This window comes from Coffea arabica, chromosome 7e (genome assembly GCF_036785885.1).
Source record: "Coffea arabica cultivar ET-39 chromosome 7e, Coffea Arabica ET-39 HiFi, whole genome shotgun sequence".
Lineage (NCBI taxonomy): Eukaryota > Viridiplantae > Streptophyta > Magnoliopsida > Gentianales > Rubiaceae > Coffea > Coffea arabica.
In genome coordinates, this window is record NC_092323.1 from 18,077,542 (window position 1) to 18,093,032 (window position 15,491).

At 35.3% G+C, this 15,491-nt stretch overlaps 2 protein-coding genes across 2 annotated transcripts; both read left to right on the plus strand.

The window, feature by feature from the left end:
• The first annotated feature begins 553 nt into the window (after nt 1-553).
• On the plus strand, nt 554-6,997 carry LOC113700425 (probable methyltransferase PMT26). Its single transcript, XM_027220860.2, has 10 exons — nt 554-703; nt 891-1,059; nt 1,605-2,655; nt 2,750-2,899; nt 4,154-4,424; nt 4,537-4,647; nt 4,742-4,916; nt 5,078-5,350; nt 6,152-6,346; nt 6,463-6,997. Exons 3-10 carry the CDS (start codon nt 1,654-1,656, stop codon nt 6,689-6,691), a joined length of 2,406 nt encoding a protein of 801 aa, XP_027076661.2. The 5' UTR covers nt 554-703; nt 891-1,059; nt 1,605-1,653; the 3' UTR covers nt 6,692-6,997.
• A 3,042-nt stretch (nt 6,998-10,039) lies between these two features.
• Nucleotides 10,040-10,904, plus strand: LOC113700493 (nuclear transcription factor Y subunit B-7-like). Its single transcript, XM_027220975.2, has one exon. The coding sequence runs from the start codon at nt 10,040-10,042 to the stop codon at nt 10,778-10,780; it is 741 nt and encodes a 246-aa protein (XP_027076776.2). The 3' UTR covers nt 10,781-10,904.
• The last annotated feature ends 4,587 nt before the right edge of the window (nt 10,905-15,491 follow it).

Below are 15,491 nucleotides of genomic sequence, written 5' to 3' on the forward strand. Positions count from 1 at the left end.
CAGTGTATAAAAGATTAATTTTTAATTTTAACATAAAAATGTAACAATTCTATCCTACCAAAAGCATACCCCCAAAGTTAAGAAAGTAAAGTATATACCTAAATGTACACAAGGGTAAATTGCCTTTTACACCTTGATTTGATCCTAAATCTAATAGCTCTCCTTTGGCTTCAAAATTTATTCTTTAGCCGTCTTTATTTTAATTTAACAATTACCTTTGTAATCAAAAGTAATTGTCAATAAGGTTATTAAAACTAACTAAATCGTCAATATGCATATTTATCCTTAAGCGCACTGTAAAAGTAATGATTGCAAACACACGCGAATTGACTATTAATTTTAACGGAAAAGTAAAACTTTTCAGTTTTATCTAAAAGGGTTAAACACATCTCAAAGTTAAGAGGGCTAAAGCGTAAATTTGAAAGTTGCTTTTTTCTTTTTTGTGCGTGAGCTGGAGTAATTCGAGACGCGCACGAACACAAACTCTACGCCAACCGAAACACCAACCGACAAATACAATCCAAAAAAAAAAAAGCAAAAAAAAAAAAAAATGGCATCCCTCCATTAGTTCACACTAGCTCTCTTCCATGAGACCTTTTAGTTGCTCCTATTGTCTCAGATTTTCACGGGCTTTCCCTTTCTTCTTTTTCTGTTGAAATCAATCAATTTACCCTCAAAACACTCAATCCAACAATAAAAACTGGTAATAGATTTGTTCAATCCCCATCAAGTTTCGAGTATTAATTAAGCAAAGATGCTAGTGAAACAGTTTTACTAGTATTCTATTTCTATAAAACTAATGAACAGTTTCTTGGAAATGACTATACAATGTTTTATTATTAAAATAATCTCTTGCATTTTTTGATTTGATTATTGTTGTTCTTCTTCAGCTCAACCCCCTATATCATATCGTATCCCGCATCATAGCATCCCTCTGTATCTCTTGCTGTGCACTAAAACGTCTCCCAGGAAGAGGAAATGCAGGAATGAGGCGAGGCTTTTCTTCACAGATATCAGATCTATACCGAAATCAATAACGACCCTTGACAGGAAAGAGAGGTATATGAAGGTTGCTATTGCAAGATTTTGAGAAATCCCATTTAGGTTTTTGTTGATGTTTTTGTTAGATCTGTGGTCTTTCTTTGATGATCTTTATTGGGTAGATCCAATCCTCGTTCTTGGTTTTGTTTGTTCGTTTGTGGATACAATTGGCTTCACTTGTTGTACCTCTGTAGTTATAAAGATTGGTTTTTTTTTTTAGTGTTAATTATGTGATGATTTAATGTAGATCTGATTGTTGTTTTGGGACTTGTATGTTTGATTTGTATCTTGTTATTCTTTTGAGTAGTAATTTTCGGTTGATCCTAGAAGGTATTATGGTTGAAGATTTTGTGATATTGATTTGATGGTTAGCTATGAGATTGAATCATCTGGTGTTGTAAGATCCCACATCAGTTCTTTTTTTAGTATCTTAATACTGTTTGAGATAATTAGGCTTATGTTTTAAACGTTTTGTTAAATGATGATTTGTTAGAAGTTTTGTAGTTTTTGGTGAAAATATGATTGACCTGGTGATCTTTTTACCTAATTTTTTTTTCTTTCAGGTGAAAGTTTTGGCCTTACTGGTGTGAGTATTAGTGTAGTGAGTGGATCATGGCATTAGGGAAGTACTCGAGAGTTGACGGTAGAAAATCGTCTACAAATTATTGTTCCACAGTGACGATAGTGGTGTTTGTAGCACTTTGTTTGGTAGGAGTATGGATGATGACATCTTCTTCAGTGGTTCCTGTGCAAAACTCGGATGTGGCTTCACAGGAGGGCAATAATGATGTGAATGAAAGCGCCCGAGTGAGCGAAAACAATAGTGACAATGCTAGTAATGAGAATAAAAATGTTAATAGCGAGAGTTCATCAAATGGCAATGAGAATAAACCAAATCAATTTGAGGATAATCCCGGTGATTTACCTGAAGATGCCACAAAAGGGGATAATAATGTGAGCTCAAATTCTCAAGAGAAGCTCCCGCAGGAAAATCAAGAGAAGTCTGGGGAGGAGAACAGGGAAGAAGAGAAAAGGTCAGAAGATGGATCTAAAAGTGGAAATGAAAATGGGGAAACAAAGACTGATGAAAAAGATTCTGAAGCTGGGGAGACCAATGGAAGTAATGCCAATGGAGGAGAGTCCGGGGATGACAACAAATCAGTTGAAAATTCTGATGAAACAAAAGATGTTGATAAGGAAGATAGTCAGAAAGATAAGAAAGATACAGTGTCAGATCAAGATTCTGGTCAGAAAAAGGAGAACAATCAGACGACTGAAGTGTTTCCTTCTGGCGCTCAGTCAGAGCTGTTGAATGAAACTACAACTCAAAATGGCTCATTTTCTACCCAGGCAGCAGAGTCTAAGAATGAAAAGGAATCACAACAATCTTCTGAACCTGAGAATCAGAGTGGAACAAGCTGGAAACTCTGCAATGTCACAGCTGGGCCTGATTACATTCCGTGTCTTGACAATTTGGAAGCAATAAAAAATCTTCGTACTACTAAGCACTATGAACACAGGGAGAGGCATTGTCCTGATGATCCTCCTACATGCCTTGTTCCCCTCCCTGAGGGATACCAACGCTCAATTGAATGGCCTGCTAGCAGGGAGAAGGTGAGATATAGTTTTAAACTATGACTGGGACAAATTTGTTTTCGTTGATCTTTCTTTTAATTCTTGATGGAACTTTGATAATATTTCCTTGCAGATTTGGTACCATAATGTCCCTCATACCAAGCTCGCACAAATTAAGGGACACCAAAATTGGGTAAAGGTTTCCGGTGAGTACCTCACTTTTCCTGGTGGTGGGACCCAGTTCAAGCATGGTGCTCTCCATTATATAGATTTCATACAGCAGGTAAAAATGGGATAATTCATTCTGTTTCACTTTTAGACATTTACCATGCCTAAGAATTTTTCTTTCCCTTCCTAAAAGAGTTGAAGTTCTTCTTGTTGCTTACACATGTTTTCGCTTGGCGCAACTTGTCATTCTGGATTCTTGTCACTATTTCCCGCTTCGTCAATTGTTTTTAGGCTTGTGTTTGCTTTGTTTTCTTATTCTGCTTATGTTCTGGAGAAAGTTTTGGCGGACTAAATGCAAAATAACTATTTCTTAGACTTGTACTGATTTATGTGGAATGCAATTCTTCTTCCTCACTGCTAATCTAATGGTGCATGTATGATTTGGATGAAATTCCCATGCACAGGAGGAGTTAGTCTGCTGGTACAGAAGTTACATGTAAATTGTTCATACTCTGTACGTTATATTTGTTGAGTAGTTTCCTTTATTATAGTTTCCAGCTAAGTAAACATAAGTGCAAGAATGCTCATTGAACCTCAACTTATTTATTATCTATCTTGTGCAATGGGTAACTAAAACAGCAAGTGGGTTCTATATTGTGAATGAGGATTTTGGAATATACTAGCATCTTATGAAATTTTTAGTGAACTATTCCACCAATATCAAGTCTACACTAAATTAAGACATAAATGGCAGTGTTTTAGTGTTAGATGAGCTGAAAATGGAGCGATGCATCTTTAAGGATTCATTAGTTGAAGTATTCGTCGATATTGAGGGTCGAATTGGAACATGGAATCATGGAAGATAATGAGCTTAAACTCAAAGAAATATTACACCTTTTTAAATGTTAATTGAGGTGAAAATATGTCCATGCAAAGGTGAAAAATAGAGCCCCAGAAACTTAGTCTTTGCCTGTACAGTTGAAGCTTCTATTAACAATTGAAACTACCATGCCTGTTTGGTTCTGGATCTATGAACCAATAAATTGATCTCAGTCTATGTCACCAGTACAACCTTGGCTTTTTTTTTGGTACCCTACAAACTCCTATTGTGCTCATGAATGGCCAAGATGATACTCTATGTAAGGGACTGTTCATTTAAGAACTTCTGTCAGTACGCTCAGGCAAATTGGTGCTAGGGAAAATATGTATATCAGCAGCTCATAGCTTATACTTGATTCTTTTTTTTTTCTTTTTTTGGTTCTGCTAATGAAAGAGTAGGAATTTATGGTGCACCTGTGAAGACAACTTCCATTCCTTACTAGAGTATTTGCTGATTCAGATTTTATGACCTATATTTTGGTTCTTGCAGTCTGTGCCTGATATTGCATGGGGTAAACGTTCTCGTGTTGTGTTGGATGTTGGATGTGGTGTTGCTAGCTTTGGAGGCTTTCTGTTTGATAGAGATGTTCTAACCATGTCATTAGCCCCAAAAGATGAGCATGAAGCACAGGTTCAATTTGCACTGGAAAGAGGAATCCCGGCTATATCTGCTGTGATGGGTACAAAGAGACTTCCCTTTCCGGGGAGAGTTTTTGATGTAGTTCATTGTGCACGATGTAGGGTGCCTTGGCATATTGAAGGTAATTTATGATGTCGTTTATTTAGAAGAGTTTTGAAATCTGCACGCTTTTAGGTGAATTTTTTTCATATTTTCTTCTCTTTGTAAAAGTCAGTCATTGGTACTATATGCAGGTGGTAAACTGCTGTTGGAGCTGAACCGCTTACTACGTCCTGGAGGTTATTTTGTGTGGTCTGCCACTCCAGTCTACCAAAAAATTCCTGAAGATGCTCAGATTTGGGAGGGTAAAAAATTTTATTTATCTCAAGTCTAATGCTCCTTCAAATTAGGTTGGTCTTTGACCCTAATGTTCTACAAATTTTGCGGGTATATATGCAGCTATGAAGAAACTGACAAAGTCCATGTGCTGGGAGTCAGTTTCAATCACCAAGGATCGGGTAAATGGAGTAGGTATAGCTATATATCGCAAACCTACCACTAACGAGTGCTATGAGCAAAGGTCACAAAATGAGCCTCCTCTTTGCGAAGAATCTGATGATCCAAATGCCGCCTGGTAAATTTCCTCCATTTCTCATTTTTTTGCGTAGAAATTTGAGTTTGAGCTTTGTTGAGGATAATATGTGGGATATGTGAAGAAATTTGTTGTACATTTTGCCAATACAGAATCACATTAAGTTCTTCATTGCTTATCTGAGAATTTCCAATATCTTGTAGGAATGTGCCTTTGCAAGCATGCATGCACAAGGTACCAGTTGCCGAATCAGAGCGTGGGTCTCAATGGCCGGAATTGTGCCCTGCCAGGGTGGATAAACCACCATATTGGTTGTCGAGTTCCCAAGTTGGTGTTTATGGAAAACCTGCGCCAGAGGATTTTGCTGTTGATTTTAAACACTGGAAGCGCGTGGTCACCAATTCATATGCAAAGGGCTTGGGAATAAACTGGTCCACTGTGCGAAATGTCATGGACATGCGGGCAGTTTACGGAGGGTAAGCTAAATAGCTTCTTATCTCCAACAGTATTTGGTGTGCTGATCATTTGAGGTGATGGAAAATTTCCTTTGATTAACACTTGTCAGATCTGTAAGTATTAAGGTTTGCACCAAAAAAAAAAAATCCAATATAAGTCTCTAGGGCAACTGACAAAGGGATATTGAATTCTATAAATCTTCGCAAGGACCAGTAGGTCTTTTCAACAAATATATCACGAGTAGTAGCTCTTTAAGACATATTGTCCATAGTTTATGCTCCCAAACACCGGTAGTTCACAGTTCTATTTTACTGTTTTGGGCATTGAATATTTTCAAATATCATATAGTTGTAAGCTGCATGTACTTTTGTTTCTCCAAAATATTTTATTTGCACAATTTGACATAATTGTTCTCTCCAGTAAATATGTTGTATAAAATTGTAGCAAAAGTTTTATGAAGTTGACCATATGCTTGAGAATCAGAATTGATTTACTTACGCACTATTTCAATGAAGAAAGCATTAATTGAGCAGCAAGCAAAAGATTTTGAAAGTGTTTCAGACTTTTTGAGAATGTTTGTGAATTATAGTATTTATGTTCCTACATAAGTTCTGTTGGTCTTAAGTGTCTATGATGTCGAAAAGCTGAATTATTTGGAAAGTTTCCACTGTTTTTTTGGCAAAAAAATCCTTTTGACAGTTTGATAAGTTAAATATTAACCTGCTGCAATAAAATACTGATTCTTTCAGGTCTCACATCTTTCAATCCTCTCTCATTCCTTAGATGGGCTTATCATTGTAATGTTATGTTTGTCCTTGCAGGTTTGCTGCTGCTCTGAAGGACATGAATGTATGGGTCATGAACATAGTATCCATCGATGCTCCTGATACTCTTCCAATTATTTATGAACGAGGTCTCTTTGGAATGTATCATGACTGGTGTGAATCATTCAGTACCTATCCGAGATCTTATGATCTTCTCCATGCAGATCATCTCTTCTCCAAAGTTAAAAACAAGTGCGTATTGAGCATATCTCACCTATCCACCTGTTTTTGGGAGGCTTTAATCCTACCGTATTATCGATTCTTTCCCTGTGCATTTCATAATCCTGCTTCTTTTTCTCATCTTTCAGGTGCAACTTTAATGCATTTGTTGCGGAAGTTGATCGCACTCTACGACCAGAAGGCAAGATCATTGTACGCGACAAGGTTGAGATGATTAATGAACTTGAGAGCATTTTTAAATCTCTGCACTGGGAGATTCGTATGACCTACTCCAAGGACAAGGAGGGATTGCTTTGTGCCCAGAAAACCGTGTGGCGCCCAAAAGAGTCGGAGATAGTTAGTTATGCATTGGCTTAGAGATGTAGCATATTGTGCTGCTTGCAGTCTTTGAGCTCGCATTACACAGAGACTAGATAAAACATTTTGTATTAGTAACTTCTGAACTTAAATCGGGTTTAACTGTATTATTCTTCCATGTATTTTGACTAGTCGATTAGTTCTTTTTGTTTTCATTTTCTTGGGTAGATGAGTATTCAAGATTCCAAAATGTATGTTATAGTTTTGGAGGAAATCGAACACAATTTATTTTCAAGTGTAAAGGGCCATTGAGACATTGACTCAATTTGGTGGTGAATTCAATTTATTGAAACTGTTGCCATGAAATTACTTTTTAGTAGGGTTTACCGTACTAAACTTGCAGGCTATTCTTGACTACTATCAAGGAATTTTTTTTAAAAAATATCTTTTATATATACTCTTTGTTCTATATTTGATGGAGCATCTTTTGCCTATGAAATTATCAGTGTGAGTTTATCCTCGAAAAACCATGGGAAAGGTCATACCTGCTTGGACAGCATGCAGGTGAGCAGAATTAAGCTCAATGCTCGACTTGCTCTTAAGGAACTATACTTCATAAACTTGCCTAGTTTTTATGTGAATTCTCACATCCTCGGGAGCTAAAAATAGCACTCTAACGTTTCAACATGCAAACGAGACGCTTCTTCCCCAAATTCCGTCTACTGTATTAAGGGAAAGAATAGTGCTTCCTTTGGTAAAAAAATCTAGAAAAGACAACACTGCACTTGTTTGGTTAGGGTAGATTTGTAATGTCTCACATCAACTGGGAAAGAAGGAAAGGAGACAGGAGATTATTTGGAGACAGGAAAGTAGAAGGAAAGAAGGAAAGTAGACAGAGGTATATAATGTCAGGGCATCGCATTACTAATAATTTTGAGTTAACCATTTTGAATCTGTGATTTTAGTTCAAAAAGATATTGGGCCAATTCAGCGGGCACAGGACGTTACAAATGATATCAGAGCAAATCTCGTGTGGTCTCTGCAGGAGGTGCGATTGGGACCAAGTGGTGTTATGGTTTCGACTATACAAGAAACAAAGTGAGGCTTAGTGCCACGCTCAATAGGGATCATTTCTAAAACCTACGGAATCAAGTGTCACGTCGGGTGGAAGCTACCTCTAAAACTTGTACGAGTCACCTCAAGAATTCGCGTATGACTAAATGAACAGTTAGATTGTAACAGTTTTGTGAGGATGCAAAATTCTAAGATAAAGAAAGTGTAATGTCGATTGGAAAGGAAGGTATATAACGTCCGGCCCGTCGAATTACTAACAATTTTAATTTAACCATTTTAAACCCGTGATTTTAGCTCAAAAAGGTATTGGATCAACCAAGGGGCGTGGGGCGTTACAACATTATTGACATTAGACCAAAAAAAAAAAAAAAACTAAACTTGTTCCAATGATAATCCGAGGTGTGCACGCTTTGTTTAGTGAGAAATGTAAATATGCACAGGGCAAATGGCCAAATCTAACGAGGCAAAAAGTAATCAGGGTCCGAGTGTTATCGTTTGAAAAAAAATAAAAATAAAAAAATCAGGGTCCGAGATTCGACAGCTGTGATTATGATAGACATGGTTTGAGCAATTTGCAGAATGCAAAATTGTAGGTAGTATTATTAGAATCGGGACGAAAAACATATATGACACTTTCTTTCGTCTCATTTGCATGGTAAAAAATGCAATTTTGGTTCCCATCGTTTGGTCTATATATCAAATTGATCTCTAATATTCTGAGCAAAACAAATATAACGCCTACGACTTTTTATTTTATGCAAAATTGAACACTTGATGAAAATTTAAATGTTCAGCGGTCAAAATAAAAGTTGGCTTTAATCAATAGTTTTGACTTTGCATTTTTGGACTCTAATATTTGGAGTTTGAATCATTATAGTTTCTTAAATTTCAGATAGTAATATTGAATGTCCCAGGATGAATTGAAATTGCTTTAGTTGTGTACTAGAAATACTAATAACAAAAACGTAAGAAAGCTAATAAAAATTCTTCTTCTTCTTCTTTTTCTTTTTTTAATTTTCTATTCCATTTATTTGTGCAATTAATTTGTTAGTTGTTTCTTCTCTTTTACAGAGTTGGTCTTTAATTTGGTATAATATATATAATTATTATTTTTCGTCATGAATAATTAATTGATAATGAGTTCTATAATTAAACGCTTAATTAAATATCTTTTTAAAACATAAGCAATAAATACAATAGTAAATAAATTTGAACATCTAATGAATTTTTTTCATTTTAATAGGCTATTAGCTAAATTTCAAATGAAATAGGCACTTTTTGAAAATACTTGAATCATTCAACAAAATATTCACGTATGCGAACATTAAAATAAAAATTTTTAAGATTCTATTATTGGAACAATATATTTTACAACGAAAGAAAAAAGAAAAAAAAAGGAACTTTAAAAAAAATCCCTAAGAGTACTGATATCTGTATTTATTATCACTAGTTATACCAATTCAAGCCTACGTTCGTAGGTCATGCAAGAGTTTGTATATCAATAGCTAGAATAACATTATATATTAAAATTTGAATTCTCCTTTCCTCAAATAATTTCAATGTTAATATATTACCTCTATATTGTTATCCAACTATAAGTAATTTAGCAAATAAATGTCTTTTAGGCTAAAGGACATTGTTGTGCCAATATGAAGTGCTTTTAGAGATTTTATGGGGATTTAGGAACTCATTTACTATAATTTTAATGCATTTTACAAACTCTAATTATAGTTATTTGAAAGTTAAGGGACCATATTGATTGATTCTTTGCTCGTCTTGAACATAAAGTTTGATCATCATTTTCTATTTTCCTTAAACTTAATGTCTTTTCTCTTTTTACGAGATTATATAACAATAGGAACGGTGTAAGATAAGAGGTGAGTCCAGATGTTAGTTATATTTAAAAGTTTAAACTTTCTTTTCTATAGTTTTTTGAACTCAAAGGGTAGATGATAATATTTAAAATTTTAAGCAGATCCACCCCATATATTTTATATACTTATCTGGTGCTTAAGTGCACAGATAGAAAAAACCCAATAGAAAAGAACCAATAGAAAAGAACCATACAAGTTGTATCACATTTCAACATGGAGTAAGCTTTTAAGAGTTTGCTAGTTACAGTTATAGTTAGTTTGGTTAGGTTACAGACATGTAAAAACATTACCTTGTCCGCCTTAAGAGCGAGTCCCAAGGATAATAATCATCTAAGCCTTTTGTCTTCCTTGCACATTGCCTACTTTTATGCTTCTCTTGCCATTTATCTCAATTCCATATAAATCCCAAATCAACCAAAAACTCTTATCATTGTTTCCCCACGAATAGATAGAGAGAGGGATGGCAGATGAGAGGTGTGGAATAGGGCCAAATGTGCCCATCAAGGGAAGCTTAGAAAATCAATGTTCATTGAGTAGCAGCAGCAACACCAACAATGATAACAACAACAGCAGCAGCAGCTTGTCCATCGCGACCGTGATCGCGACTTACAACCACCATAGCAATAATAATAGCAACAACAATAATGGCAGCAGCAGCAGCTGTGGCAACAACAACAACAATAACAAGGAACAGGATCGGTTTCTCCCGATCGCAAACGTTGGAAGAATTATGAAAAAGGTGATTCCAGGAAATGGGAAAATTTCAAAGGATGCAAAGGAAACGGTTCAAGAATGTGTATCAGAATTCATTAGCTTTGTCACTGGAGAAGCCTCAGATAAATGCCAACGTGAAAAGAGGAAGACCATCAATGGAGATGATATCATTTGGGCCATCACAACTCTCGGGTTTGAAGATTATGTAACCCCCTTAAAACAATACCTTAACAAATATAGAGAGTTAGAAGGAGAAAAGCTTAATGTTCCAAAACAGCAGCAGCAGCAGCAACAACACCAACGCCTACAAAACCATGACCAAAATCCAATTATGTCACCTTACCATAGTGTATATTCTTCAACAAATCTTCTCTCTCAGCCACCATTTGTTCCAAGTGATCAAACGTTTGCTTTGCCGTTTTCTCAAAGTTCAATTCAGACTCAATTACCACAGCAAGAACATATTGACTCCGTGGGACATTGGTAAAAACAATTTTTTTTTGGTTTTTTTCTTTTGTGTTTTTACTTATTTTAATTGTAATTAAGATAATATTGAATATGCATACCATTACCGCATTCGTTAAGAGGTTGGCAAGCATGTAATACTTACAATGTACTTTGATAGATATTGTTTCCGAATTCAGTAAAGGAGAACGTAGAGATAGATTTGGGCTACCTTTTGCATATTATGAATATGAATTATGAGATCTGTCATGTGTGTGACAAAGACAATCTTCCTTTTTCTCCTTAAAGCGAATTGGATATTATGAATTATAAACTATGAGATCCACTCCTTCACTATGAGGCCAAAGGGTTTAATGCTTGGTAAAATTACTAGATGCTTGATCATCTCATTGGTGCTAATAAAGAAATAGTATCACTCTTCCTTTCATTTTTAATATATCATTGATAATTCAAGAAGTTTTGGGTATATATTTGGCTTGGATGACACGAAGGGAGTGTAGTTTCAAGCAGATTTTAGTGGATTTAACCAAAGCATTTAAATGCATAGGGTTTTTCCTTTGTAGCTTCTTACATATACTAGGTCAAGTGCAAGACACCCCTTAAAATTAAAGGTCAAAATTCACATTGCTCCTAGTATTCTAACATTTTGTTTGCTTTCTTTTTTGGTTGACTTATACCAAATGAAACCTACCGTCTTTGCTCCATGACATATTCAAAAGAAATATCATGTGCCATTAAAAAAAAGATTAATTTTTTATACACTATCATGTAAAATTTTTTTACATTAGCAGTTAACAGTTGTGAATGTATGTCATATGTGCAAAAATCAAATTAAATTACATGGCATACATCCAATATCGCTCGTGTATACATTAATAGTGCATAAAAAAATTATCCTTAAAAAAATTGAAAATCCAAATGAATTATTTAGGGCATAGTAGTCTTTCTGCATTAACTCTTATAGAGTTCGGTATGTTAGATTGGACTTGGTACTATTAAGCAATTGAAATGCACAAGAAGATCATTAAATGTTAAATATATTTATTCTAATAAAATTTAGCTTAATTTCATATTGGATTTTCCTTTTCGTATTGATTAATTATCCTCAGAAAAGTGGTACCCTTCAGAACTTTGAAATTACAGTTCTATTGCTAATTTAATTGTAAGTTGAAATATCTACTCTTAGTACTTGGCTGCATTTGGATTGGTCATTTTTTTTAAAAACAAGTACAATGCTAAAATAATATACAAACAAAAAAACCTCAAAAACACAAAAAATAACCTCAAAAACACCAAAAAAACCTCATCTACAGTAAAAGTTTTTCACATATATTATTACAGTAAAATATTTCAAAAATACCTTAAAAAATACCTAATCCAAACGGAGCTGTTTCTTTAATGTCCTACCATTGTATATCGTTGCTGTTTCTTCGAAAAATTTCAGATGTTAATTAAACCAATGTTTTCAAACTCAGATCTAGAAGCGAACCGGTAAAGTTCAGATGTTAGGGGTCAATGGGTCGATCGGGTCAGACCGGTATTCAAGAATGATGTCATAAATATATTAATAAAAATTAATTATGAAACATAAATAATTATAATAATATACTTAGGTGATGAAAATTATTCCATTTGTCACTTTATTTTTCTTCGCACATATTATATAATTCACAATCCTTCAAATTTAACTCTAATTTGATATGTTAAAACTTCATAGCTTTTATTAGTGAGTCTAGAACTAAATTATTAAGACATATTTGAAGAAAAAAATGAAAATTATGGTAGTAAATTTAAATAAGAAAAACTTATAAGACAATATACAATTATTTAAAACATTTATGGGTCAAAAAGAAATATTGAAAAAGCCTTGGACTTGAGCGTAAAAATTCCATCATTTATATCCTTTTCTTGAGCACTTCACCGCCGTCACTTTCTTTTACCCTGCTGTTGCTATTCCTTCCGGAGGGTTGGCTTCCTCCGTCAACAGCATCTTCTCAAATTCTTCATCTTCTTGTCCTCAGCTTTTTTGTTGTAATTTCTTTTCCGTCTCCAAACATACAAGTAATTCTTTTCCTTCTATCTCCAAACATACAAGGCGAGATCTATCAATTCATTTTTCTCTTTATTCCTTTGAAACCTTTCAATCCCTTTCTTCCTTTTTTTTCCCTTTCTATTTTTCATCTTCTTTTTGCTTTTCTATTTTGATGTTTTATCTATTTTTGAACTTAGATCTACTGTTGAAGTTGTTTGAGACAAGAATTTTTTTCTTTTTTTTTTTTACTTTTATGTTTTATCCCTTTTTGAACTTAGATCTTCCATTAGAGTTGTTTGATGGAGTTGTTTGAGAGAGGTAGGATATGCGAAGAGATTTGAGAGTAATTAAAAGAAAAAATCAAAAAACAAAAAACAAAAAAGTAAAAAAGGAAAAGATGGAAAAACCTCGATACCAAACGGTTCTTCCTATTTTTCAATCAAACCCAATTTTTGATCGGGTTTGACCGAGTTTTTGCTCTACGATTTTTTAGGACAACTCAAACTGAATGCCTACTCGGTTTCCAGTTCAATCAGTTGATCCGATCGATTTGATCTGAGTTTCAAAACACAGAATTAAACAAAATTCTTTGAATTGGAAGCAAACATAAATAATGTAAGAATGATGTTTAAATGAGACTTTGAAGAGTTAAACTAGCACTCCTCTGCGTGAAACCTCCCAGCTCCTCTTCCCTTCTTTGGCTACGTCTTTCGCACCTATCTTCTTGCCACCCTCCCTCTCCCTTTCTCTGTCTCGCGTCACATCTTTCTCCTCCTTTCTGTCTTCCCTACAACCTTTCTCTGTGCTCTTTTCCTCTTCCTCCATCCTTTCCCCTCCCCACCTAGCTGCAATCTGGTCGTGCAACTAGATTTGAAGGGGTAAGGGGTTAGGTGTGGGATAAGAGGAAAGCCAGAGGAATGAGAGAAAGGAGGGATAGCGGGGGAAAATAGAAGAGACGTATAGAAAAAGGGTAGAGGAAGATGAGAAAATAGGAGGTGGTAGGAGAAAAGTGGAGGTGTTGGGGGGAGGGGAAGGAAGGGAGAAAGGAGGAGGAAGGTGTTGCCAGGCAGTGGATGGTGGTAGCGGGGATGGGCGGTAGTGATTTTTTTCCTGTAATTATTTCTTTTGGTGTTTCTTCACTTACTCGAGGTTTCATTTGCATTGGCCTATTTTCAAAAACTAGTTTTTCAAATATAATGTTACAGTAATACACAAACAGAAATGACTCTAAAAGCATTTCATTCATACAATATATTAACAACAACTCACAGACATACACAAAAATTTAGGAAAAATGACCAATTTCATCCCTCACATTTCACAAAAATATTATTTTCACCATTCACTCTTAAAACGAAGCAAATTCATCCTCAATATTTAAAAATTGAAGTTATTAGATCCTGAAATCAATTTTCAATCTAAATTCAACCACCTAACAATTTGATTACAAATTTTGGAGATATAATTGGTAGATCACTTGATTAATTCAACTTGATATTCATGTGAAATTTAATGAACTCAAAAAAGAAAAATAAAAAATTATAATATAAAAAGGAAGTGTTAATCTTTCCTACATTGTCATTATATATACTGATGAGTCTAAATACCTGTCACATCATTTCAATTTCAATTTAAACACCAAACTTTGTGTGTATGGTATACATCTAGACTCTCAAGTATATATACCAATGGTGCATGAAAAAATTTGTAAAAAAAAAAAATCCTACTATTCCAAGACAAAGAACGGCCTTTTATATTATAATTTTTTAATTCTTTTCTTTTGTTGGTTCAATAAATGTCATATGAATGTGATGGAATTGACCTCATGATCTATCAATTATATTGTCAAAATTTATTACCAGGTTATTGAATGGTTTGATTTAAATTGAAAACTAGGTTTAGGGATGTAATAGGTTCAATTTTTAAATGTCAAGGATGAATTTGCTTCTTTTTGAAAGTGAGAGATGAAAGAATATTTTTACGAAATGTGAGGGATAAAACATGTTATTTTTCCAAAAATTTAAACAAAAAGTTCTAAAATATCTTTTATCTATCACCACCATTGCCACTCCCCCTGCTTCTTCTTTTCTCCTCCTCTCTCTCCTTCCTCCTCCTCTCCTTCCCTTCCTTCTTCCTCCTTCCCTCCCCTTCCCCACCATCCTCGGCCCTTTCCCTTCCCCCTTCCCTCCTCCTTCTCCCCTCCCCTTCCCGGCCACACCTTGTCTCTCCACTCTCCCCTCGATCTAGTGTCAACCAGACCAGAGATCGCAGCCAAATTTGGTCGCCATTCCTTTCCTTCCTCTTCCCCTTCTTTCTTCCTCCTTCCCCCCCTTCCCCACCACCCTTGCCCCTTCCCTCTTCCCTTTTCCTCCTCATTCTCCCATCCCCTTCCCCGCCACACCCCGTCTCTCCACTATCCTCTCGATCTAGCGTCAACCAAACCAGAGGCCGCGATCTGGTCGTGGCCAAAGTTGGTCGCCATCTAGTCGAGGCCATCTTAGGGGTGGCAGGAAGAGAAGGGGAGGAGGAAGAGGGAAAGAGGAAGGAGAGGAAAGGGGAGGACGAAGAGGAGAAAGAGGGAGGGGAGGAAGAATAGGAGAAAGAGGGAGGGGAAGGAGAGAGAAGGAGGAAAGGGGTGGTGGGCCTGGGATGGTAGTATTAATTTTTAAAAAGTACCCTAAAAAAATTAAAAATTTTAAAT